This window comes from Cibotium barometz, chromosome 66 (assembly GCF_041138505.1).
Source record: "Cibotium barometz isolate CiBa-2024 chromosome 66, ASM4113850v1, whole genome shotgun sequence".
Taxonomy (NCBI): Eukaryota; Viridiplantae; Streptophyta; class Polypodiopsida; order Cyatheales; family Cibotiaceae; genus Cibotium; species Cibotium barometz.
In genome coordinates, this window is record NC_141111.1 from 11596878 (window position 1) to 11624775 (window position 27898).

Here is a 27898-nt window from a genome sequence, read left to right on the forward strand (position 1 = left end):
ACAATGAACTCTTGTTGCTTATGATCAGATATAACTATCAGGTGACACCTGGTAGGAATTATTCTTGTGGAGGGGCAAATATTTGGGCAGACCTTACCAACTCCAATGGGACATTTTGTTCGGGAGGTTCTTACTGCTCAGCTACGACTGATATTCGCCCTTGTGACAAGGGGTAATGTCTGTGTTTTAGGGGCGGTCTTTAAAGTCTTAAAAGTTTCCAGAAACCGTAGCTTTTCTGATTTTGAGTTCTTTTCTGGGCAGGTTCTATTGCAGACAGGGGTCAACAACAGAGAATAGTAAGCAGCATATAAGTTCAAGCTATGCTCAATTAAAAGTGTAGAATGCAGCCTTTCTTATTAACCTTCTGTGTGCTCACAATTGCAGAATGCTTTCAGCTGACTACATGTGACGCCCAAGCCACAACCCAACATCTTCAGACCTATGGTTTCATCACTATTGTACGGCACCTTAACCTAATACTCTTGTTATCTCTTCACAAGAAAAATGATTTCTGTGCATGTGGGGGCATCTAAAATTGCATTTTTTTTTCATGCGCGCACACTCACGCCTGCATAGTTATTGAAACGTAAATACGCAAATGCAATGGCACTCCGTGCAATTTATGAAATGCTAGAATTCCAAATGTAAACGTATGACAGTCCACCAATTGTGTTAGAATCTACTAAAATACTAAGGGGCATCACAGACTATGCTGGCCCATGCCTTTCTGATAACCGGCAGGGGGATTGGGTTTTTCCTGACCAAACTCACCAAGAATCTAGTTGGACAATCAGACTGAATGATGGGTAGATTACCCTGGTTGTCAGGTGGACGTTGACATCTCCCCTGCACAACAGTTTGCTCCAGTGCTCTTAAGCATTAAAAGCAAACTTCATCACTGGAGTAGGAGGAAACTCGACTTGGCCTCTAGAGCTTTGGTGGTTAACCAAGTTTTGCTAGCCACGACTTGGTTTATCGCTTCATGCTGGATTTTTCATAAGGGCTGCATTGGCCAGCTTCATCGCCTTATTCGGAACTTTCTTTGGTCAGGGCTTGATGGAAATGCACACACCAAGGCTAGAGTTGTTTGGGAAACCATTATCAGGCCTAAGCAGGAAGGTGGATTGAATATCATTGTACCCTGAGGTGCAATGGAAGGCTTTGCTTTGTAAGCTGGTTGTTAGGGGCTTTCTTCCAAGCAGATCACGAAGTGTGTAGTAGATTACGAAGTGTGTCTCTGTTCGCAGAGGTGACTGGGCTCTCAGCTCACGCCTTATTTTTTTCGGATGCAGTTCACCGCTCCCCTTCATCCCCCTTGGTTAGGTCCCTCCTACGGAACTGGGACTGCTGCCTGAGGAGTTTTTTGGTACACATCCCCCTGTGTTCAGCGGAGGAAGTTAACCGACAGTCCATTCTGTGGAATGATTTGATCTTAGATGTGCATGGTAGGCCTCTTGGGGCAGCTATGCATATTCTTTGGGCTGGCTGGGAGACCCTATGCCCCACAGTGCTGGCTTGGAAGAGGCTTCAGAGCCTCACCGAGGTACAGAGATTGGATTTCACGCAGCATTTGAGAGGCTCTAGCCGGAGGATTAAAAAGATTGATGCAGCCGTTCCCAACCACTGGATTACTGGATCTTTCTTGGAAGGCCATCATCATTCTTGGCTTGGGGTTTTTTCAGGGACAGGTGTTCCTCTTCAGGTTATGGGTCTCCCCTTGCCTAAGGAGAATGATGTACCGGTCTTTTTTTTTGTACAGGATGGATGGCAGCTGGAGAGATGTGACGTGCAGGACCTTATTGAGGGCCCCGAGATTCGTCCAGTCAGAGTTGTTGGCAGGTTAGGGAAGCACGTCTTTGTTGACCCCCCCCCCCAGGGATGATCACAGAGAGTGTTAGCCTTTGGTTGTATGGTGGCTGCCCTATTAGACATTTGCATTGGGACCCCGGTGAGTGGGAGTGGAAGGATGCTTGTAACCCTTTGAAAAGCATGCCTTTTTTCAGTTATACGGTGCGGAATGCTAGACATCTTATCTTGGGACACATTCAAAGTCTCCCTACTCTTAGACCCCATTGGGAATCTTACGGCATTTTGACTGACATTCAGAGGGTATTTTGGCGGAGATTGTGGCATTCTTATAGGAAGCCATAGATTTCATCCTTTATCTGGGTTTCTCTTCATGGTGGTCTGGCCACCAATCAGTGGAGGTCTGTTATTACTGGTGCTTGCCCAGCATGCCCTAGATGTGTAGGAGTTTCGGAGTCAGTTTACCATTGTTTATGGGAATGCAGGGAAGCATAGAGGGTTTGGTCTGCGATTGCACCCCTCTTTGGTAGGGGTAAGAGGGATGCTATCATTTCTTTTGGTTCTATCATTTGGTTGACACAATCTGGGCCTCAGCTGAGATTCGAGGGGACTGACAGGAGCTTGGCCATTATGGTTAGGCAAGTTGCTCGGCAGTGTTGTCTTTAGGATTTGCCACTTTCACACTTTGTCCCTCCGGCACAGAGGTTAGACAGCTCTTGGGAGATTATTGCTAGCATCTCAGCCTGGAATATCTGGAAGACTAGATGCACCGAGGCCAGTGAGGATACTCCCATTCTTGTTTCTCAGTGTCTTTGCAGGATTTGGAGTGATATTATTCACCATTATGGCTACCTGGGCGAGAATCCAGGGATCTTCGAGGGCTGCGGAGAGGAAGCGCGGCCAGTTTATGAGAGTGGGACATTGGTATCTTTTTCACATCCTCTCATTCGGGACCCTATTGGCAGCACAGGGCTCCTGATTGGTTGAGATCTCCACCTTGCTTGGTGTGAAATCTCCATTTTGTAAATTTTTTTCATATTTAATAGAAGTCTCCTGTCTGAAAAAAAAAAAAAACTTGCCCAATAGGGCAGGGCTCTGAATAGAAGGGTCAATGAGGCCTGGCCCCCCACTGCAACGTGGCTGAATGATCGCTCTCCATGCCACCTTGGCCCTAGCCGGCCTCCCGTCACTGCCGGCCCATAAGAAGATTCGGATCAATTGCTGTACCTAGCCAATACATGCCCGAGAGAAGGCCCAGCATGAAGTGATGTACCACAGTGTGGCCAGAAGTACTTGGTTCGCCACCACTACTCTACTTGCGAGAGAGAGCCTCACAAAACTCTAGTATAAAAGCTTCTTTCGAATACTCAGAAGAAGCGGGGCGAGCTGCTGCTCGGGAGAGAGATCAATGCCCACCTGGCAGCCAAGATAACGAACTGGAGTGCCCCTCGGGATTCACTAGAAAGCCTCAACTGGGCGCCAAGTCGGGACCGGGTGCTGATTCTACCCAAAAACCACACGACTTGTGCCAGTTGATCTGTGCTTCTGATGCGCGGTAGAAAATCTCAATCGTGTCCGTGAATATTTGGAGATACCCTACATCTCTAGAAAGGAAAGCTGCTGTGTCGTGTGCAAACTCTGAGTCAAGCAGCTCCTCCTGCATGCAGAGGGGAAGACATGATCCTTGAAGCCTGGTCTCCTGGGCTGAGAGAAAACTACTCATGGCCTCGGAGACAAATAGGAAGAGGTAAGGTGCCAAACGACATCCCTGCCGAACCGAGTAGGAAAGGGGGAATCTGTCTCCACAGGCTCCCTGTATGAGAACTTGGTTGTGTGAGGCTGAGTAGAGTCCTGAGACTCCACGAAACCACTCCATGGGAATCCCAATGGGCTTATCGTGCCCCGTCATGGTATCTGCACTCCACCCTCCTCTCCTCAATGGATCTAATCTCCGTGCGGGCAGCAGCAAGCTGACTCTCAATCCATGGGCTATCTGGGGAATGCTCCTGAAGTCGCTGTAAAGAGGCCAGGCCCCTCCTTAGACTCTGCTCCTGCTCCTGAAATCCCTCCAATCTATTTTGTGCTGCCTCCTGCAAGAAACTGCTGATCTCCCCTAGGCCAACATCCAGTGTGCATGCAACAGAGCTTGAAGTAAAGTCTAGTCCCACCCAAATCTGCTCTATCCTGATGTAGATCTCGGAGTCCTGAATGAGGCTTTCCGGAATCCTAGAGCTCACATGCCTATCGTGCCTCTAGGGGTCCTCTAGAGACAAAATAATCCTAGCGTGATCTTCCAAGATACCAATCATGCCCCCACTGTTGCAAAACCCACTCATCAACGTAAAACCTATCAAGTCTAGAGAGGTGGGTCCGGTGCTCCTCCTATCCGATCTCGAGAAGCTGAGGTTCCCAGGGCTGCGCCCAAACTCTGGAAGATGCCAAGGGTCCTTTCCTCTAAGTATCAGTATCAGCTCCTCCCAAGCAGCGTACTCCGCTCCTGAGACTGTGGCTGTACCTCCTCCAAGTCTGTCCTTTGCTACCTCTATCGTGTTGAAGTCACCACCCACTTGATAACTTTCCGCTACTTATAGGGGCGGTGCAAACCTATGAAGTGCCAAACTAGATCTGGCGCCATGTTTTCTGCCTCTTTACCATGAGAGTTGTTTCATGTAATGTGCAGGGCCTTGGTGGCGTCTTTTCTCGGTGTTGGAAGCAGGTCACGAGGAACGAGCTTCACCTTGCAGTTACAGATGGTCCCATGGATATTTTGCTTGTGCAGGATTGATGCCCGCCAATGCAGTAGATTTGGTGAGCTTTTATTTGGGCACTCTTTTTAGTCCTCTAGAGAGATGGAACTAAAGTACTCTAGTGACAGCTGCAATTACTCCTTATATGATTGGTCATGAAGTTATGTACTTAAGTGATAGCTACAATTAATCATTATATGATTGGTCATGGAGATTATGCTTATGCATGGTGGATTGGAAATTGGTGTGCTGAATGTGTAAGCTCCTAACCTCACAGAAGAAAGAATTCTTTTTTGGAATGCCATCATGGACTCTCTCCCTCAGGTAGATCATTGGAGGAGACTTCAACATGGTTGAGCAACCCACAGATAAGAAGGGGGGACATGAAGGCATCATTCACCCACTTGAGAGGGTCTCTTGGGAGAGATTTCATATGAAGCCAGATTCACTCCTCTTTTCTTGGAGTAATCATTGAAGGAGTGCTGCACATTGCATTTAAGCCTGCTTTGACTGCTACTTTGTTGATGATTGGGCACTTGATAGAGGTGGCTATCTTCATTGCACCATGCACCTCAAAATCAGACCATTGTCTTGTAGTTTTGTGCATCAGAGATTTGGGGAGCTAGAACTCTTCTCCCCGAGTATGCATTCCAAAGTCTCTATACTAAGATGCAGAGTTATCTCGGCAGGTGATGGATGTTTGGAGAGCTTGTGATGCTTTGGGCTTGAGGCAAAGGGTTGCTCTTGCCTTAGAGACTGTCAGTGATATTTATCACAGTGTGATCCTATCCAGGAGGCAAGAGATCTTGGATAGAGAGAGAACCATCAGGCGTAGATTGTGTGCTTTGCAGAGGGAACTTGAGAAAAACACCTTGATGCCCAGTGGATCTCAGATGCATTATGCACCGGCAGAGTTGCAGGACTCTTTGAAGCAGTGTGCAGAGTTTCGTTATCATGCACATGGATCAATCTGGATTCAAATGGGAGGTAGATGTAACAAGCATTTCTTTTCTGCCCATGGCCTCTACCATAACAGGCAATGCATTAGACAGCTGCAAGAGCCTGACATGGTCAAGAGGATTGCCTCTGATTTTTACTACCGCGTGTTATTTGCAGAGAGTCACTCCCCTCCCAGGAATAGGGCACAATGGAAGGTTTGGAAGTCCCTGCCTAGGCTGATTTCAGATGACATGTGTCCATTACTTGTTGCCCCTTTTTCGGCAGACGTCACTCCCCTCCCAGGAATAGGGCACAACAGAAGGTTTGGAAGTTCCTGCCTAGGCTTATTTCAGATGACATGTGTCCATTACTTGTTGCCCCTTTGTCGGCAGATGTGCTTAGACATGCGATTCGAGCATTTCCACATGGTAAATGTCATGGGGATGATGGCTCTCTCCCACGTTTATCATGAGTTTTTGGGATGACATTGGGGATGAGATCACTATGACATTACAAGATATGTGGAACACCGGCTCTATGCCTCCTTTTCTTACTGAGGCTATTATCCACCTCATCCCTAAGGGTGGTGATAAGACTAACATTGCCGAGTGGAGGCCTATAACATTGCTTGGGATTGCATACAAAATTCTTAGCAAGGCAGTGACCATGTGATTGCAGCCAGTGTTATAGACAGTCATTCATGACACTGAATGGATTCCTCTAATGAAGAAGCATCTTTAATAGCATTTTTCCTTTTGGGAGGTGGTAGAGAGAGCCTATGAGAGAGTGGATTGGGACTTCTTAAGGGGTACTTTTGCACGCAAGGGATTTTTTCAAGATTGGATCAGAGGTGTCTCTTGCCTTATTCGGGAGGCTCACACAGCACCGTGCTTGCTTGTGGAGGTCGAGGTGAGTGCTTCTAGATCTCTCACTTTGTACGGCAGGGATGCCCCTTAGCTCCCCTGTTGTATCTCATTGTTGCAGAACTTTGAGCATTTTCCTTCACTCCAATGTCGGAGTATCTGGATTGAGATTGCCACTGCACCCATAGAAGGAGCTTTTGGAATTTGAGTTGGCTAATGGTACAACAGTGTTTTCTAAGGCATCTTACTGATATCTTTTGTGCATTTCACACTGCCTTGGAAGAGTTTTGTTTAGTAGTAGGCCTTTATAAATTGGCATGTCTGTTGGATTTTGGGTTAGTGACCTTGAGAGGATTGATTGGGGCACATATGTTGGCTTCACATGGATTGAGAGAGGACACAGAGCTATGCGAGGTTGGGATAGACATTACACCTACCCAGCATTTTGCCCTGTGCTCATGAGCATAATAAAAAGCTCCTTCTTTGGAGCTCTAGGAAGCTTGATCTGGTGGCTAGAGCCTTGGTGGTAAACTAGGTGTTGCTTGCCATATCTTGGTATGCCACTTCTTGTTCGTGTTATGACTGTAGATGCATTAGACAGTTGCGGAGGGTGATCTGCAACTTCTTATGGTCAGGGCTTGATGGCACATCAAATACTAAGGCCAGATTTGCTTGGGAAACTATTATCCTTCCGAAGCATGAAGGGGGATTGAACATCATTCATCCAAAGATCTAGCGCAAAGCAGAGCTTTGCAAGTTGGTGGTTAGAGCATTCCTTTCTTGGATTGAGCCGACTTGGGATTTCTTCATGTGCCATGTTCTTAGGTGTGTCCTTGAGAGCAGTGTCGCCATCTCCTATTTTTACGGTTGGACATGGGACTCATGGGTGGTACTCATGAGGAGTCTATGACATGTATGGGTTTACTAAATTCTTTTTATTTAATTTTACTAAGGTTTATGGATGCAGGATTCACACACACTGAAGTTGGGTGGACAACTTATAAGTTTATAAACTCAATGCACACTAGGTTGGACCATATTTTTAATAAATAAGGTTTGGTTAGACAAACTTCAGTGGGTCCCCCAATATAGCAACTCGTGGAGCTATTTTCAGTGGGGAGACTCACTTTAGCAACTCGTGGAGCTATTCAGGGCTGGAGGCTCTTGTTTTGGCAGAAACCCTAGTAGGTGTGCATCTAGAAGGTGTGCTTGGCCACTCCAGGGTATGCATAGGTGTTGTACATGATGGTTCATGGTGGATTTGAAGCTACAAAGCTGGTCGACTTCCTCTTTACTGATTCTAGAGCCCGATTCTTGCCTTTAGCTATGCTTTGAAGCTGGGAGGTTACTCTCCGGAAGATTTGGAGCACTTTTTTCACGAGAAGTGTCAGCCTCTTGGGTGATTTCTGATTTTGGAGCAGTTTCATAGCGAGAACAATCGATTTCTTGGCTGATTTTGTGTATATTCAGCGATACCAAAGCATACGAGTCTTGAGAGCTGGCCGACTGCTTCTGTAGGCTCTACAGGCTGGAGAAGCTGCACACAAGGCTGCTTTTGTGAGAAACGATGACCTGCTGGCCGTTCTGGGACTGATTGGAGAGCTACATAACACTCTTTCTCTAATCTCTTTGCTGGTCACATAGTCCCAAGGCTATAAACAGATGTTTTGGACATATTTGACAGCCCGGATTCATGAGGAATAGGTTTTGTATAGGACACAGGTGTACCGGCGAACCCTGATTGGGATTCAAGACTGATTTGGAGCAAAAAGCATGGCTGGTCACGCTGAAAACCAGTGTGGACAGCGCCTAGAAGGTGGTCCCTCGTTTGTGGGTCTGCAAGATTGAGTGCCTAGTTGGCCTTTGATTGACTGGATGGCTACAGGCACTCTTGGTGGGAGTGTTCTTCTAGCTTGGCTATGGTGGGATGCTACAGATTGGAGCGGTGTTTGAGAGCGGTGCTCTCAAGAATATTTTGTATGAAATGAGCAGCATGCAAATCAATCTTTGGATATATTGTCAGAATTAGAAACTCTAAAGCGTCAAGTACGACGCTATGGATGGGAGACTGCTGAATTTCGTCCCTTGAAAGAGGACCCATAGGTGCAATAGATTATGGCTGCCCTCAAAGAGACTACAGTAGAGGATGTCAGAATACGCAGCAGAGATGATGACAAAATCTGGAAACACTAGAGCAAGAAGAGTGCAGAAAATAAACAGCACAAGAGAAGTAGAGAGATAGGCATGTAACTCTGCTCTATATACACAAGAAGATCCCGAATACAACACACTACAAGACAAATGTGGCAAGGGGCTGTGGGGCCATTTTATATGGCCCCTAAACAGCAGTCGGCCTGCTCCAGAGGCAGCCGACAGGCACAAAACCTCCACGACCAGCCATATAGACCAGTTGGCCAGTATCATGAGTCGGCCAAATCTGAATTGTAGTTGGGTACAGTCGGCCAGAAGATGGATGTGCCTGCCAGCTCAGGACTGCCCCCCAAGCCACAGAAAAATGGGAAAAAATGGGGGAAAAATACGGGGAGTGAGGAAAAATGAGAAAACACCTAAAAGGGTGGGCACACCCACAACAGAGGCCCTGGTAAATAGGTATAGACAGGAGATGACTTCTAACACCCCCTCTCAGCTCCTGGCTGTGAAACCAACCACAGGGAGCTGGAGTGCCGCCTGAGCGAAGCCTGAGATAGCGACTTCGTGAAGAGGTCCACCGTACTGTCCTCCGTCGAATAGAACTCGAGCAAGATGTCATCAGCAACGATCTTTTCACGAACAAAGTGCCTCTAGATGACCAAGGATTCCACCAATGGAAACCTAATCCTGCCAAGTAACCTTTGCAAGTTCACCATCTCACAAGTAGCACCACAAGCAGCCCGGCACTCTGCCTCTGTCGACGACAAGGCAATAGATGACTGCCTCTTACTACTCCATAAAACTGCTCCTGAGCCGAAGTAGATCTCCTCGTGTCTGGATCTCCTCCCCAATTTGAGTCACTCCAACCGTGGAGTTGGACTCCATCCATCAATCCCCCTCCTGTGTAGAAGAGACCAAGATCCTTTGCATGCTGCAGAAACCACAAGATACACAATCCTGCCTCCCAAAGAGTCATCTACAACCATGAGCTCTACAGCCTCATCATCAGTCAGGAAGCTCTCGTCCAATTTGGTATCCATCAACCAAATCAATGAACCATTTTGCTTCCGAGTCAAAGAGGCATCATACTGCTCGCAGGGATCAACACCTGTTACGGTGGGATGCCAAGTCTTGGAAACGTGGTGAAGACCACTCAAGGTCTTCGGAAACATGTAAACCACCCCCTCTTAATCCGGAACCACAAAGCATGGAGAATGTGCAACATCCACCTCCTTCTGCAAGTAATCAACTGCCACCTGCCTGGCTTTGCAATAGGTCTTTGTGGAAAGAACTTCCTCATCTACAGAAGTTTCTTTGTCCCCAATACGACGAGACATCAGAGCACAAGTTACCTATAAAGTTTCCTCAGACTGACGAACACAAGAACTACCAGCATCTGTACTGGAAAGTTCTTGCCAACTGTTGCCAACAACTGGCAAGCTATCCTCCATCTGGTCCGGGAAAGCCTGCACCTGCAGCGTATCCACACTTAAGTGGCCATTACCAGACTGCCACTCATCACAAAACTGAGGACCTGGGAGAGAGTGCTGAAAGTTTGTAAACTCCATTCTCCACTCCGCCTTCCCAAACTACCTGGCCTGTTGCCTTGTCCCGGAGAGCAACGAAATGCTCATCAAACTCCACCCGTACGCCAGTCTTGCAAACCTGATGCACTGACAACAGATGAAAACCAAGTGACGGAACAGATCACCTGGGAGGAATGCTTCCCCCCTTTGCCATCGGGAACTATCTCCAACCTGCCCTCATTGTGAACTGGGATAGTGGATGTATCCCCAGTAAGAATGTGACCAAAATACATGCAGAGATCCTGTAAATCTGAATGGGAAGGAGTCATGTGCCTGGAAGCATCACTGTCTAGAATCCACTCCCGAGTATCCGTAGCGGCGAGTCCTCCAACCTCCTCCCTGCCTGAAGAAAATGTAACATCGGTGTCCATCACCTCCAAGTGCACAAAAGCCGGAGTCTTCATGATTGCTGCTGAGGAATCTTCACCCTTCTCGGTGTTCCGGTTGGGACACTACCTCCAATAGTGGCCTTTCTCGCCACAATCATTACAGGTCCTCTCTGCCTTTAGTTTCTTGCGGTCTGAGTCGGACTTTTTCTCAGAAGACTTCTCTGATGAAGCCTTCCCTTTGTCCTTGTTCAGCCTTCCCTTTGTCCTTGTTCCGGCCTTTCGATCGTTGGCCAGTTAAGGCCTCCGAACCTCCGCCTTGTGGAGGGTCTGAGAATCTTTCCTCCTGGTCCAAGACCATGGGCACAAGCTCCTCCCACGTGATGGTGCTGAGCCTGCCACTGGTAATCAAAGATGAGTAGAATGCTGAGTACTGAGTGGGCAAATGCGACAGCAATGTTATGGCCATGTCCTCTGACAATATCTCCTTCCCAGCCTGGAGAACTTCTTGCTGAAGAGCCTGCAGCTTGTTAATGTGCTCCCTCATCGTCGATGACTTTGCAGGGTTCATAACCCGCATTTGTACTTCCAAGGAAATCCTCTTCATGGGCGATACCTTGTTGTAAAGAGAAGCCAAATGCTGCCATATATCTCTGGCTAGCATCATATGCTTGATATGATTGATTACCTGCGGTGTGCAGTTGAGGAAGATGAATGAATGGACCCTGGCGTTGACATGATCCCACAATTGTGCCTGTGCCTCCCGGTCCTTACGAATCGACGGTAACTCCCCTTCCTCTACCTCCGGCCGTGGAACCCCAACAACGATGAAATCAGCAAGGTCGTAAGACTCTAGAACAGATTCCATCATAACCTTCCATATGCCGTAGTTATTCCCGTCCAACTGACGGTCCACATCTCAAGCAGATCTGCAATTCATGCTTACCCGTCCTCCTGAGAGGTGGTTCACATGCAAACACACACATACACACTTCCAACCTTTTAAGGGCCTGGGTTCACATACTGTTACATGCGTATAATCTCCAACTTATCCCAACATTTTTGGTGCATTAGTTGAGTTCTTGGAGCCAGAGGCTCCTGTGCTTTGTCTTGGGGAAGACCCCGTTTGGTTCTGGTCTTTGCAGCCGGAAGAAGCTGCCTTGGGTGTTGTGGGTTGGGAGGTCTTGGGCATTCCAGTGTTGTACTTCATCTTGACACTTTGTGCGTTGGAAGGTTGGCGGTTCAAACATACGCACATCCCACTGGATTTGCGTGTCTAAACCATAGAGGAATTGCCCTTTCTTGTTCTCTTGTGATTTTTGCAATAGTAAAGCCAGGTGAGTGACTTTATTAGCAAATTGGACGTTTTGGCACAATCCCCGGTACTCATCCTCAAGCCACTCAAGATAGTGAGATAGTAGAAACCGCTTCTTGAGATCTGTGACAAAGTGGTCTCATTCATAGGCAGCAACCCTAAGGTGGGAATTCGCCTGGGCTTAATGTGTCTACCAAGAGAAAGCTTCCCCTTCTATGTAGCAACTAGCTGACACAACTTCTTCCACGTGTGACTTCCTACTAGCAGCAAAATAAGCCTCAAATTGATGAATCCATGAGTACAAAGATGTGGGGTCGAGTTTACCATTGTACTTACTAAAATTCACCCTTCCGTGAAGGTGAGTCAAGGAAGTTGTTGGTACAGCCCTTGCATCGAGACCTGCAAGGAACCGCTCTTGCCCACGTGTGGTCTTTGTTCCTCCTGTGCGGCAGTGCGTTGCGCTGCCGCTTGCATCCAAAGCTCGAACTACTGTACTTGTAAATCATGTAAAGTGCAAGATTGTTGTGTTAACTCTGCAATGGAGCTAGCCAAGGCAGAGATCTGGAAAGCGGTTTCATAGTGATAATTGGTGGAGGAGAGGGGTGGGAATGGGTGATGAGGTATCCTGAAGAGGTATACGCTTCTCTAAGGCCTGTATCGCAACCTTGTATTCCAGCATTTGATCCCCTTGGTGCTCTAGGATGCACATAAATTCCTGGAACATGGTGTTCGTATCACCATTGGCAACTTGGCTTCTTGATGTAGCCACAATGGAAGAAAGAGTTTCTTCAGGGGTCTGGTGTTCTCTCTCTCATCGTCAAATTTCATCATAGTGGGAGTGGTCAAGTTTTTCCCCAACTGCAAATAAACCATCCTCTATGTGCATGGGAGATGTTTTTGTCGCTTCCGGAGGTTATAAACCAATGGGATAGGAGTCACACCGGAATGGGGAGTGTTATTGGCGTCTAAAAACCAACCACACAAGGAATTTTTTTTTCGTTCTTTTTTTCTTGGCTGAATCTCTTCACCAAAAGGCAAAGCTTTGATATCACTGTAATATGCGGAAGCTTATAGACAAAATTATACTCTGATAGTGAATATTCAGCACCGTGGTTCTTGACGATAGCACAATGTAATGAAGCTAAGAGAGAGAGAGAGAGAGAGAGAGAGAGAGAGAGAGAGAGAAAGAAAGAAAGATATATTAAGCGTCTACTAAAGACCCAATGGGCCTATGAGACCAAAGTGATACAATAATGTCCATGGCATATCTCATCATGGAATGGAAAATAAAACAGAAAGAAAACATAAATATAGCTATCTCACTGGGGTGATACAAAACTGTCCATGGAAACTCATCATGGAATACTAAGAACATAAAAACATGGGAGCAACATCAGCTCCGAGTAGATGGTATACCACTCTCCAAAATGTCAAGCATGGGGCTGACGAGTATGGCCTAGAGGTCTCCGTCTCCCTCAGCTATGTCACGTATGGTGTAACTCAATCTTGGAGAACTTCCTTGGCTGGAAACTACAGTGGCCAGCCTGAAGATGCCCTGTTCTTGACCTTCAAGTTCACCTTGCGTTAGCCACCATCCCTTTGTCTATCCTGGCCCTTGGAATGCTTCAGCAACTTGTGAATAATCAGATGATTTAAGCCTTATGCTGCCTACACTAATATATGACTACTGGTCGGTTTGCTGTAGGTTGTCGGCCTGTTGCGGCTGCTCCATGACTGGGATAAAACACCTAATAATAGGCGCCTTCTAACATGTGTGGTCAGCGAGGGCCTGGCTGACTGTCCTGTTGCTGGCCGACTTGGTGTAGGTGCCCCTATAGGTTAGAGGCCTTTATGGGCCCATGGGCTGCCTCACAACAAGACCAAGTGCAGGGCAACAAAACAAGTATTTGCCCATGCACTTCATGAAACCATATGCTGGTTCTGGTGCCCTTGCATGGGGCTAAAAACCTAACCATGTGTGGGTCACCTCTACATCATTCTAGAGGGTGACATTGAGTGGGAGACATGCACTACTTCCATGTGCAGGACATGTACACTTGACCATGGACTCTAGTGGACTCTTGGTTGACTCGTCTCGCACAAGGGCTCACAAAAGGCCAATATAACCGCACTTGGTGTATAGATATGTCCATGTGGCATCCAAGTGCGGGATGCACATGACACTTCGGCGGGGCAAGAACGTGGCTACCATTAAGAAGGGGGGTATATTAACCATTCTGTTGGTTAACATGGTTTCACCCACCCAACCTACGGTAAGGCGCTTTGCCATCTTACTTGCGCGAACGGGCATGTATCTTTTGTAAGACAGTGTTGGAACATATAAAGGAGCCTTACATGCACTTAATGTCAAATAGGGAAAGTCTACGGACTTTGTGTACATTTAGTTGCTTAAGGCTAGTAATAGAGGCCGGAAGATTTTTAAGTTAGCCAGCAAACCTACACAGTCAGCCATTCTTTGGTGATATCTCCCAAAGATCCAGAAATGCTCAGAGAAGCAAATCTGGCAACCAAAAAAACAATAATCTAAGCAAGAAAATCCTGGTATCCAAACTAGTAAATGAGACACACTCTCGTTGCAACTTGAGCATCTAAAACAAGAGGCAGAAGCTATCCTTCTTTTGGCTAGAGTTTCACCAACAGGTAGCATTCCAACCAAGCTTCGCCAAAGAAAAACTCTCTGCTTTAATGGCAATTTATTGGTCCAAATCTTTTGGAGATTTTTTTCCACCACTTGGCTGTCTTGTCCATATTCCAAAGCTTGTTTGAATGAGCAGCTATCTGTATATACGGGCATCAGTGAGCTGTGACATAGGTACCTTGGGAAAACCGGGCTCATCTATCTGCAGCATTCAATCTAACAATCTGTATTCTCGAATGACATGTGGAATCACTTCAAATTGGTGCAACATACGTGTGCCCTACCCCCTCCCCCTCCCGTGGCCCCCGCGCGCGCGACCAAACACACACACACACACACTTTTTTTTTTTTTGTAATGATTATTTCGATTACTAGTGGGAAACCTCAGAATGAGGAAAACCCACAAAAAGCATCATATACAAGAAATGCCAGAGTTCATAGTGAACAGGGGCATGATCAAAATATATCCGTGAAAAGGCTATACAATGATGGGTCAATCTCATGTAGAGAGAGACAATCATAAAGGGATTGATGTAAAGATTCTTTGAAATAGTGAAAGGCTTGAATGGGCGGCTCACCAAAAACAGCCCGATTCCTGGAGTACCAAATCGTCCACATGGCCCAGTAACGAAGCCAATCAAAAAAGGCCCTATACTGTCTGAGAGCAGGAGAAAAAATACCAAACAACCAAAAATGTTTCCCAAAAGAAGCAGAAGGGAAACGAGCTCGAAGAAGAGCCGTTATATGATCCAGCAAAAGTTTAGTTGCATTACAATTCCACATCAGATGGAGAATTGTTTCATCATGCGCTCCACAAACACAACAATCTGAAGATGTCACATGGTGCCTTGCCAGGAAAGAGCCAACTGGCAGAACAGCCAATAGACATCGCCATAGAAAAAGCCGACATTTTAACGGCATCTTACTGCTCCATATCATCCTGAGCCTTTTCTTCCACCAAGCCAAAGGCTTATGCATTCTCCAAGCATCATTTGCATAATCATGAACCCAAATTTCAGGAAGGAGAAAGCCATAGACTGTATGCACCGAGAGCTGTAGCAGAGACAAAGGACCACGAGTAAGTATGGGCCTATGCAAGCTCCAATCGTGCAACCTATCCGACTCTTCAAGAGCGGGAAGAGGCTCAAAAGGGGCCAACAAACTCTCAATCTTTTCCCATAGGGGACGGTAATGATGACTTAGGCCAAATTTAGGACAAGCATCTATAAAAGACAGAACATGGCCACTATCATCTAGCACATCTGCAATGAAATAGACACCCTTTTTGGCAAGGAAATAAGCTTTTCTAGGCTCTTGCACAGCCAAAGGTCGCTCAAAAACTCTACTCCAATGAATGCTTTCCAAACGCAGTGAATTACAGTTAGTATTCACTCGAGGAGTCCAGCTGAGAAACTGTGTAAGCTTTTTCCATGCCAAAATTAACTTTGTGGAGAAAGGACAACCAGCAATCTTGCCTTCAAAATGGCCAAACACAGCATCCCAATGCGTGATGGTCCAGTTGCCAAACGATTTAGTGGACATCTCAACACACATATCTGCCAACATAATCGCCCAAGGCTGCCTCTGAGATACAAATTACACACACACACACACACACACACACACACACACACACACACACACATTTTTTTTTTGGTAAAACCATTGAAATTGCATTATAACTGTCTAGTATCAACCAGATGATCCATATAAAGAGCTCTCTTGACATAATACTTGCTTGTTTCTGCCATCGAGACTATTCGATTCAGCAGGAACACACAGATCAGAAAAAAGGGGGACAGCGCTATTGGAATACTATCTTACACAGAAGGGAAAACAGAGACCTGTAAGCGAGGCGCAGACACACTTTTTTTGTGGAATTATAAGTATATTAGATTTACAAGATGACTATCCAAAGTAGATAGTCTCAAAGTACATCAACTGAAGATGTCAATATAAGACAAATATACATCATGATCTATTTGGTCAACCTGCATACAATCGAAGAAAGATTGATGCAGGGAGTACCGAAAGAAAGAAAAAGCAGAAAAAGCCGCATCATCGAAAACTCCATGGTTGCGAACTTTCCATAGTGTCCATAAAGCCCAGTAGCGCACCCATGAGAAGAAAAGAGTGAATTCTGGTCTGGGCAAATGAAGACCAAATAGCCAGAAAAACTTTCCAAATTTCATATTTGGAAATCTAGCCCGCAGAAGCTGGATGATAGGAAGAAAAAACTGACGAGAAGAAGGACAGTTCCAGAAAATATGAATGACTGTCTCCCTGGAAGCAGAGCATCTATGGCAAGTGGATGAGGATATATGCCTGCGTGCCAGAAACTGTCCTGAGGGAATAACAGCCAAAAGAACGCGCCACAAAAAAAGCTGTTGTCGAAGAGGAAGCTTCGAATGCCAAAGAGATCGCAATCGTCTTTTCCACCACAAAGACGAGCAATGCATATGCCAGAAGAGATTTGCCCGTTCAGAAACCCAAGGCAATGGCAACAAATGTTTATACAGACCAGCAAGTGTAATATCAGATAGCCTCAAGGGATGGCATGAAGAATCAAAAGAGGAGATAGTCCAATCCTGTAGGCGATCTCGAATTTCCAAGAGTGGAATAGGCAAAAAAGGCTGAAGCATCTGAATTATATCATGCCAAAGACGACGATAGTGAGGTCCCAAGCCATAATGTGCAGCAGCCTGTGGAAAAGAAAGAGGGGAGCCATCAGGATGGATGATATCTCCCACAGAGGTAACACCCTTTGAGTGGAGAAAATATGAACGCCGGGGTTCTTGCACCGCCAGGGGAACTGAAAATGCTTTGGACCAATGGATGCTCTCAGCGTGGAGAGAGTTGCCTTACGAGGCGCAGACACACACACACACACACACACACCCGCACACACACACACACTCCTACACACGCAGACAGGTCGCAGAAGAGAGGAAGATAGGGCAGATTGATGATGAGAATACAGTGTTTCTGTGCGCTAAGAAGGGACTCTCAGATTGTCGCGAAGAGGGCTGCAGGCCCGACACAGACCAGGAAGCAGGCGCGCCTTACCAGACGTGCTCACACATAAGGGGCGAGCAGGTCGAGCGAGCAGGCGAGCCAGGCGAGCAGGTCGAGGAAGCGAGGCGAGCCAGGCGAGCAGGTCGCGACAAAACCACCAACACACACACACACACACCATAACCTCACACACACACACACACACACACACACACACACACACACACACATGGTGATCTTTAATAATCTGCTATTGCATATTTAATGCTTTGTGGTCATGTAGGTGTGCTTGGCTGCAATACTTTTACTCGTCTACAACTGCTCTGACCAAGTTATGCACATCCGCAAGAAGCGTAAAATGAAAATGCGCGAGAAAGCGGCACAGCAGGTCCAGGAGCATTTGAATGCAGTCAAGAGATGGAAGTTTGCTGCCGATGCAGTGAAACGGCTCAGCCGCACCTCCTCCCGGCAGCGACGTCATTCCAATGGCTCAGAGGAGTTGCAAATACTAGCACCTGGGCATGTTCTGCGCTCGAATGAAGTACATCCTCGATTTGGGACCATGGATGAGGAGAGTTCATATCATAATGAAGAGAGATTTCAACTTGATTCTGTAAGCCAAGGCCACCCAGTAGAAGAGGATTTAGATCAGCTGGTTGAGGTCCTGTGTGTGCCTGCTGATGGCCAAAGTCTGAACAATGAGAAGCCGGGGGTTCCTCAAACACGAACTCAGATTTTGAGGTACGCCTACGAGAAGATTGAAAAGGAGAAAGCAATGCAAAACAAACCGCTGAGTTGGAATGATATAATCCTTAAAGCAGGTGAAATGTCAGAAGAAAATAGCAGGCGTATGAGAATAGAGATTACATTCAAAGATCTTTCTTTGTTCTTGAAAGGGAGTAGGAAAAAGATCCTTTGCAATGTGACAGGGAAGCTCTCACCGGGGCGTGTAACAGCTGTAATGGGACCTTCTGGTGCTGGAAAGACTACCTTTTTGAATGCTTTGGCTGGAAAGGCTTACAGCAGTACCACCACTGGCGATGTTCTGATTAATGGAAGGCCAGATTCCATCAGTTGTTACAAGAAAATAATCGGCTTTGTACCGCAAGATGATATAGTCCATGGGAATCTGACTGTAGAGGAGAATCTTTGGTTCAGCGCACGTTACAGGTCTCTCTCTCTCTCTCTCTCTCTCTCTCTCTCTCTCTCATCTACACAAATACATTAATACACACATGCACGTACTGACATATGTATTCTCAATCCTGCTTATAAGTGCAGGAATGTTTTTGTTTGTCTATTAATCGTTGCTTCCCAACATATCCCAACACTTCTTAGTAGCTGTCTTTCTGGGTTTATGCATCCATCTTCCTTTTAAATGTGCCACATTTTTTAATATAATGTGACATGGTTGATGGTGGCTGTCAATTTCTACAAATAATCAATACCCTAGGCAATTGCCCAACCAGCTACAATGTGTGTGGGTGCGTGCGCGCGTGTGAGAGAGAATAGGTTAGTCTGCCCTTCACCTCTGCAGAAGTGATAGAAACTCAATCCGATGGAATATTTTTGGCTGAATATTAATGAGGTAGTCGATGATAGAAAATTTGGTCATCACCACTATTCTCAATTCTTTACCTGAGTCCTATCAGAGTTTTCACACTTCTTTGAATATCTCTATGAGAGGAGGAGGCAATCCTATGCAATTTGTCTACTAAAGTGGCGTATCTTTAAGCATGAACCTGCACCTACTCCTGGGCACGGATGATGTGAGTGGGGATGTCATAGTATAGTCTATATACTATGGATGATGGAGTTGATGATTTGAAGCTTTGTGAACAAACTCTAGGGGACTTCGATCACACTTTAATAGTTGTTGAATTTGGGAAGAGAGAGAGAGAGAGAGAGAGAGAGAGAGAGAGAGATTGATTTTACAAAAGCTTCTTGCTTTTTATGTTTTTCTTCTTTTCTAGGCTTTCAGTAAGTATGGCAAAGGCAGAAAAAGTCTTGGTGGTTGAACGCATTATTGAGTCTCTTGGACTTGGAGCAATACGCAACTCAAGAGTGGGCACAGTTGAGAAAAGAGGGATCTCAGGAGGGCAGCGAAAACGAGTAAATGTCGGACTTGAGCTGGTGATGGAGCCTTCTCTTTTGATTTTGGACGAGCCAACATCTGGGCTAGATAGCACATCTTCACAACTTGTGTTGAAAGCTTTGAGGCGAGAAGCATTGGTGGGGGTGAACGTGGTGGTCGTCGTACATCAGCCAAGGTAAAACCTATGTGAAGTTGTTTGATAATTCTGGGCTTACATGCGAGCACTCCTACCCCACACACACGAACACACATGCTTTACACACACATTTATGGTGTACACAATTGATTATTATGTTTGTTGTTTCTGTAATACCAATACCACCATATGTAAAGTACCAGGGGCTGTTCTCACATTGGACATTTGTGGCCAATGGCCAGGCCACAGATCGTGTGGTGTTGGGCACAGAGTTCAAAAACAGTTCAAATCACCATGCGTGTGACCTATTTGGGGCCACCACCGGCCACCAGAGGTCTGCGGGAGAACAACCCCCTAGAATGCACTTGTGTGAGCAGCTGTGTAGTCCTAACCTTAGAAAAGGTCTAGAACTCTTCATAGCATTCTCTTTTTCTAGCATAGGGTTTCTTCATTTATAAGAATGCCTTCAAATTTGTGGACAGTTTCTTTTTGGAGGGGAACGGGTAGGGTTAGCTTCAGTCTTAACTGGCAATCACTTGACATACTGTTTGTTTTGTGTTGGATTTTATTGACAGCTATGGCTTATTCCGACTGTTTGATGATGTTATGTTTCTTGCAAAAGGCGGGCAGACTGTGTACTTGGGTCCGGTAGATAATGTGCAGAATTATTTTGCAGCCATGGGCATAATCATCCCTGAACATATTAATCCACCGGATCATATTATGGATGTTTTGGAGGGGATTAGTAAACCTGAAGGAAACCCTCATTTCGATCCCAAGATCCTTCCAGTCAAATGGATCCAACACAATAATTATACCATCCCACATGACCTACAGGCCATAGCCGCAAGTCTAGATGGATCATCTGAAGAGATGAAGTTGAGGAGAAGCAAAGATTGCGAGTGTGTTGGTGGGCAAAAGTCTTTTACACCGGAGCTTTGGCAGGAGTTCAAGTCGTTTTGGGAGCTTTGGTGGGACGATTTCAAAGGTATTTTCAGCCACACACAAGACTTTTCACAACGCAGGACCCCGGGGTTTTGGTATCAATTCAAGCTGATCATATTCAGGTACATCTGAGTGGGATGACACATTTCTCCCATCTTGGTTTCTTAGTAATGTATTTGTAGCATCATGAGTTGATCGAAAGATGTATGCGCCCATATATTTGCATGTTCCAATGCTCAAAGGTGTCAAGAAATGGTGGCGAGCAGATTCCTCGTTGTCCTATTTTGAGAAAAACGGCAAGAAATGCTTCAAGAGGTGATGGAATCTCAAAAATTGTGAGCTCTTCTCAAGAAAGACATGTAAAGAAGCACCAATTTATTAGAAAAACATGAGCTGCTTTGACCTTGGCTAATTCTGTGTTCTTTTGCTTGAGTTACATTAGAGTGAGTTCCTCAGCCGCAATCCATATCTTGGTATCCTTAAGTTTGTTTGATTGCTTTAGGATCCCACTCTTATGATTTTTGTAACGATAAGTGATTGCTGCATGATTACCCTGTCTTGAAACTGATGCAAATACTAGCTCCCAGGTAATCATTGGCACTGCTCCACGTAGTTGCTCACATAAGTTCCCCACCTCATCTCCATTCATCTACCATGCATCAGGTAAACCACTAACAGCAATTTGAAGGGCCTTCGACTGCCTTAGTTCTTTTTTGACTGCTGATTTGGTGTGTTCTCTCAATTCTTCCTTGACCACCGCCTTGATGCCACTAATGGTCTCCTGTAAATCTTGCTTCATCTCTTCTTTCACCTTGGGGTTCCAATTGCAAGGCTTAGACTGTTTTGTAAAGTCGCAAGTCGACTTTCTACTTCATGAAGTCACACCTTGAGTGTGACATGTTTTGTTTGTGGAGATAAATAGACCACTCACTTTCTTCTTGGTGATGTCAAAGCGCCTGCAAAGGAAACCCACTCTTAAAGTTGGAGCATAGATGAATACTTTTTTGTGTTTGTTGTTTTTGGTGGTTAACTGTTTGCTGTAGCCTTGAAGAGGGGGATCAAAGCAGCTCTGCCACAATGTGTTGCCTTCTGTGGGTGATGCATGGGACACTGTGTTTCCAATGTTGAGGTGTGTGAACTACACCCTTACAAAACCTTATCCTCAAGGTTTTTCCTTTTTAAAATTTATGTGGTGGTTGCTGCTTTGACGGGTGTTGGCTACTATTGATCCTAGTTGCTGCTTCCACCCGACTAAGCAGGCCGGTTTTGCCAAGAGAGTATTGAGGTTGAAGTGCTGAGACTGGCTGGTCTGGTGAATGATGACAAGCTGGCTGACGACGAGCCGTTGGACTCGCCAACGAGCTGGAAGCTAGGACTGGTGAAGACCAGCTGGTGGACTGGTGGCGAGACAAGGAGCACCGGATAATGATGAGTTGTTAGTATGCTGACAGCGAGCTGCTGGACTGGCTAGACGAGAGCTACTGAAGACCCTAAGGTTATGCCTTAACTCCCCCCAAGCTGGGCATTAGGGCTATGTCTAGGGGGGAGCTGTTCGAACAGAGAGAGGCAGAGTTATATTAAACTTCTTCAAAAGACCCAATGAGTCTACGAGACCAAAAGTGATACAAGAGTATTGGGCTATGGAAAAAGACTAATGACACTGAAAAAAACTCATATAAAAAGATAGACTAACTGTATGTCTATCTCATCATCATCATGGTGTGCACTATGGTGAGCATGTGAATACATGTAAAAGATACATCATGCGGGTGTGATATCATCATTCTCATGCATCAAAAATATCCAGCATAGGTTTGTCTATGTCTGTGGTGCGCTGAGATAGAGAGAAAAAGAAAACTTATATTAACGTCTACGGAAGGCCAGATTGGCCTATGAGACAAATCTGTATACAACAAGTCCATGTCCTGAGTATCATGGAAATTTTAAAATATCACCACATGCAATGATTATATATATATGTATATATATATATATATTTGAGTCTTCTTCTGAATTGTTGACGGAATTCTTCTACACTGGTAAAGAATGGCAAGATATGCGTTTGGGATTTTGCAACTTTGTTTGAGAAAAAGTTTTTGATTGATGAAGGCGTTTTTTATGTATCAGGCTTGCGCTCCAACGCTTTCGAGAAGCTAAACTGCAGATGCAAGATTATCTCATCTTGCTCCTATCGGGAGCGTGCTTAGAGTTGATCAAACCCTCAGATGACTCTAGCCTAGGAGCTAGCAACTATGTGTATGTCGTTATTGCTTTATGTAAGCCCCTCAAAGCCACGCTGTTTCTAGAATTTTCATCAAAACCATGGACACGAGTACATACACTAATTTCATCCATTATGCTACACAGCTCTCCTCTGTATGATCTCAGCCTTGAGAACATTTTCAAATGACAAGCTGCAGTACTGGCGGGAAAGCGCATCGAGCATCAACCGGATAGCCTATTTTCTAGCTAAGGACTCTGTGGACCATTTCAACACAGCCATAAAGCCTGTGGTTTTCTTGTCTATGTTCTACTTTCTCAACAATCCAAGGTCATCCTTTGCTGAGAATTACATCGTCACGGTGGCCTTGATCTACTGTGTGACAGGAATAGCCTATGCCTTTGCAATTGTGTCAGAAAATGGACCGGCTCAACTGGTAATGGATGGCTTTTTTTTTTTTTTCAGATAGATAAGCATCAACTAGAAACATGCTTAGGATAGATATTAGATGACAAATGAGGTTGCTGAATAAATAGCATGCTGTGTAACCCAATGTATGTACCTAATGTGTTTAATGTTGTTTGCTTAGTGGTCGGTGTTTCTTCCCATCATATTTACCCTTGTCGCAACAAGCACAAGTGCGTTTCTCAAGACCCTTAAATTTACCATATATGCTCACTGGGCGCTCGAAGCGTACACAATTGCAAATGCCAGGAAGTAAGCTTTGGGTTCTTTGTTTGTGTTTGGTTGATCCATGCCTTGTAAAGTTTTGAATGCTTTGTTTTGTAGATCCACTCCTTTATTTTTCCCATGTCAGATTTATATTTTGAAATGGAGACGCATTTTGGTCTCAGTTCATGATAGTGTGTTTGTATAAGGTTGCACAGTATATATGAGACTTAAATCCAAATCAGTTTGTTTTGCTAGCTAGCTCCTGTGTTCATCTTTTCCCTTCCATAGTGTAGATGACGGAGTGAAAGAAAAGAAAGATGTCTTACTGTCATAGGCACGTGCCCCACAGCATGCACTGCACATGTAGCGTCATAGGCACATGTAGGGCAACCGCGATTGCATGTGTAACCTTGTATGCACATCAACGTGTGCAAAAAACCTGGGTACAGTGTATTTTGCACTGGTGGAATTCGAAAACCACTTTGCGAATTTCAGAGTTGAAGTTTCGGAAATTCTAAGATTTCGGAGTTTAATCAGAAATACCTTCAAATTATTATAATTTGGTTAAAAATACCTCCAATATTCAGAGATGGAGGTTTTTCACCATTTGTCGATCCACGCCTTTTTTTTCCCATGCCAGATTTAGATTTTGAAATGGAGATGCATTTTGGGTATCATCAGTTCATGATAGTGTGTTTGTATATGGTTGTACAGTATGTATGAGACTTATCCAAATCAATTTGTTTTGCTAGTAGTCTGTTCCTAGGGCTTTATCAGCTAGCTCCTTGATGTGTTGGTTACATCTTTTCCCTTTCATAGTGCAGATGACGGAGTGAAAGATGTCTTACTGTCATAGGCATGTGCCGCACAGCATGCACTGTGTATGTAGCACCGTAGGCACATGTAGGGCAACCACTATTGCACTTGTAACGTTGTAGGCACATCAACGTGTGCAAAAAACCCGGGTACAATGTATTTTGCATTGGTGAAATTTGAAAATCACTTGCAAATATACCTAGCCACTGGGATTCCCGAAGGCAGAGGAGGAAGAGGGTGTTGTCTTCTATTCCATTTGATGTACTCCGGGCTCTGTGATCCGTCCAGTGAGAGTAGTGGGTCGGCCTGGGAAGCGTTGGTATACTGACCCTTCCCTGGTGATGGTTACTTATGCCTCGTGGTGCCTATGACTATATGGTGGATGCCCTATCAGATATCTACATTGGGACCTTGGTGAGTGGGAATGGACTGATGTGAATAACACTATTAGGAGCATAGCTTTCTTCAGCTACTCTGTGCGTAACCCCAGGTTGCTTATGCTTGGACAGACCAGAGAGTTCCCACTCTTAGGCCTCACTTGGAGGCGTATGACATTACACCCCCAATTCAGAGGAGATTCTGGCATTCGTACAGGAGGAGCCAGATTTCCTACTGGTTTATTCGATATGGTGGGTTGCCCACCAACCAGTGGAGATCTATTTTTGGTGTGGATCCCTCCTATCCTATATCTCAGCTCCAGCCAAGATAGCATATCATTGCTTATGAGAGTGCGAAGGAGCACAGAGGATTTGGGTATCTGTAGCCCAACTCTTGTGCAGATTGAGGAGTGATCCTATCTAGATTACTCGGGGTGCTATTGCATGGTTGACTCAGTCTGGCTGACAACTTCTTTTTGAGGGCAGGGTGTGAGTAGGGGCATAGCTCAGAGGTATTTGCTTCAGGATATCCCCCAGTTATGATACACACCATCTCCGCTGAGTATTGACACCACTTGGGAGATTATTGCTAGTATCACGGCGTGGCATATCTGGAAGACGAGATGCTCAGAGGCCTTCGAGGGTATTCATGTTTATGACACCCAATGTATTTGCAGTATATGGAGTGACATCGTTGATACACTTTTGGCCACCTGGACCGGTATACAAGGGATCTTCTGGAGCTGGGCAAACAAAACGCAACAGATTTATGAGAGAGTGGAACCATGGTATTTTCTCCTCCTCCACTCCTATGGGACTTTTATGGCAGCATAGTGCCCCGGATTGGTTGAGATCTTCCTACCTTTGGCATATCTGGAAGACGAGATGCTCAGAGGCCTTCGAGGGTATTCATGTTTATGACACCCAATGTATTTGCAGTATATGGAGTGACATCGTTGATACACTTTTGGCCACCTGGACTGGTATACAAGGGATCTTCTAGAGCTGGGCAAACAAAACGCAACAGATTTATGAGAGAGTGGAACCATGGTATTTTCTCCTCCTCCACTCCTATGGGACTTTTATGGCAGCATAGTGCCCCGGATTGGTTGAGATCTTCCTACCTTTTGGTTTGACATCTCCCTTAGTACGATTTATATTATTGAATAGAAGTCTCTTTTTTTGGGGGGGAAAAAATCACTTGCAAGTTTTAGAGTTGAAGGTTTGGAAATTCTAAGATTTTGGAGTTAGTTAGAAATACCTTCGAATTATTATAATTTTGTTAAAAATACCTCCAATATTCAGAGATGGAGGTTTTTCACCAGTTGCTGGATATCTTCATTTCCCGACATGCCTTGTGACCTTGATTGCATAGCCTTGTAGGCACAATATGCTTGGTGAACTTGATGGCACATGTAACCTTATAGGCACATCCGTGAAGACCTTGATGGCACATGTAGTGTCATAGGGACATGCCTGGTGATGAGCTCCATGGCATGTGGTGTGATAGGCACATGCCCAGTGATGTTAATAGCACATGTTAGTGCCATAGGGGTGTGATAGGCACATGCCCAATGATGTTAATAGCTCATGTTAGTGCCATAGGCATACGCCCGCCAAGTCGCCCGATGATGCCGCCTGTGTGTCCCAGCCTGGTCAATCCAAATCAGAGGAGCCACCCTTGGTGCCAAGCCCCCCCAGAGAGCTGTGCACACACAAGACAAGGGGCTCCACCTTGTTCCCAGAGAGAGAATTCTGGTATATTTACAAACTGATTTTGGCAAAATTGACTTCTTTTTTTTTTTTCACTGCTGACAGAAATGCTGCTTTACATTTTGCAGATACTCTGGGGTTTGGCTTATTCAAAGATGTGTTGTCCTTAGGGGAGCTGGCTATGATCTAAAAGATTGGGGACTATGCCTAAGCATCCTTTTTCTCATGGGCTTTATAGCACGCTTTGTTGCTTTACTATGCTTGATGCTCTGCAATCGGAAGCGACAACAATGAAGGGCTAGCACTGACTCTATAAGCCGGCTTATTGGGAGGAGAACTACCAGGTATGAGATCAATGACATGATCTTCAGGTCTAGGGGATGGCATGCTAGCCGGTAGGGACTTTGCAAAGCAATCACTAAACCCACGAAGAAAATTCAGCCTGCTTTCATCTAGAGCATCCACGTGTACATTATTACGCTCCAAAACATCACGAACAAAAATCAAGTACAAGGAAATGCTCTTTTTCATTGCTTTATTTATCTATGTATGTGATACAACCAGAATAGTGTCCCCAGCTAATCCTGCATCAATAGTATGCTTCTTATGCTTGTGAGTTATCACTAATTTCTTATTCTTATAATCCATCTTCAGATTCAAACATGCATGCCGAAGCATTCCCAATAACACATCACATCCCTGCAATCCCTGTCTTGCTGTTTCTTTCCCTCCAAGCTGTGAAGGATAAGACCTTAGGAAAATCTAAGGTCTATCTCATGTTTTGCCATTCAAGTGAACAAATAATGAGCAACTTTCTGAAGGTGTATATATTCACAAATTATTTGATATGTATATTCAGACATTATTTGATATGTATATTATTTAGACAAGTTATTTGATATGTATTAATTAAATGCCATTGACGTGGCATTTATTTAATTCAACTTCAGAACATGAGTTCCCCCCATCCTCTCACTCTCCTCTTTCTCTCTCCCTCCCTCTACTCGTTGAGTGAGCCCTTTGAGGCTTTTTATATAGAATTGTGGAGACCTTAAATAGAAAGGATATGGGTGAATGCATGCAAATAGAAAGCATATGGGTGAATGTATGCAAATAGAAACGATATGGGGGGTCATCATTTTATTGCCTTAAATAGAGAGGATATGGGGATCATCATTCCATTGACTTTTTCAAGCATTAATCATTACATACAAAAATGAAACCTTAAAAAAACACTCTTATTCTTGGAAATCTTATAGAATATATATAATGGAAATGCAAAAAACGTTTTGGTGCCATATTCATAACTTTTTGTAGGTGTATTAATTAAATGCCACCAACGTGGCATTTAATTAAAACAACCTTAGTACACGAGTTTTCCCCACTCTCTCCCTCTCCTATCACAGCGCAGGCAGGTGGAGAGGTATGGAGAGGCCTTTGGTATCTATGATTGCTAGGATTATTAGAGCCAAGGCCTTGGTACCTCATGAGATTATTCGAGCAGAGCTGGCGGCTG

The 27898-nt window shown here is 45.2% G+C and overlaps 1 protein-coding gene across 9 annotated transcripts in view; it reads left to right on the forward strand.

Annotated features, from left to right (window-relative positions):
- The window catches only part of LOC147602774 (ABC transporter G family member 28-like), a 60473-nt gene extending 33137 nt beyond the window's left edge, over positions 1 to 27336 (forward strand). For 3 of the 9 annotated variants that reach the window (XM_086797718.1, XM_086797717.1, XM_086797720.1), the window contains 10 exons: positions 29 to 172; positions 262 to 296; positions 385 to 458; positions 17691 to 18577; positions 19381 to 19677; positions 20214 to 20705; positions 22711 to 22859; positions 22951 to 23240; positions 23394 to 23521; positions 26511 to 27336. In XM_086797718.1, coding sequence (XP_086653844.1) covers positions 29 to 172; positions 262 to 296; positions 385 to 458; positions 17691 to 18577; positions 19381 to 19677; positions 20214 to 20705; positions 22711 to 22859; positions 22951 to 23240; positions 23394 to 23521; positions 26511 to 26676 — 2662 coding nt within the window. In that variant the 3' untranslated portion in view covers positions 26677 to 27336. Of the gene's footprint in view, positions 1 to 28; positions 173 to 261; positions 297 to 384; positions 459 to 17690; positions 18578 to 19380; positions 19678 to 20213; positions 20706 to 20825; positions 20996 to 21626; positions 21713 to 21817; positions 22079 to 22710; positions 22860 to 22950; positions 23241 to 23393; positions 23522 to 26510 lie in introns of those variants that run through there. The other 6 variants (XR_015265762.1, XR_015265761.1, XR_015265764.1 and 3 more) reach the window with 5 other exon arrangements.
- Positions 27337 to 27898: the final 562 nt, after the last annotated feature.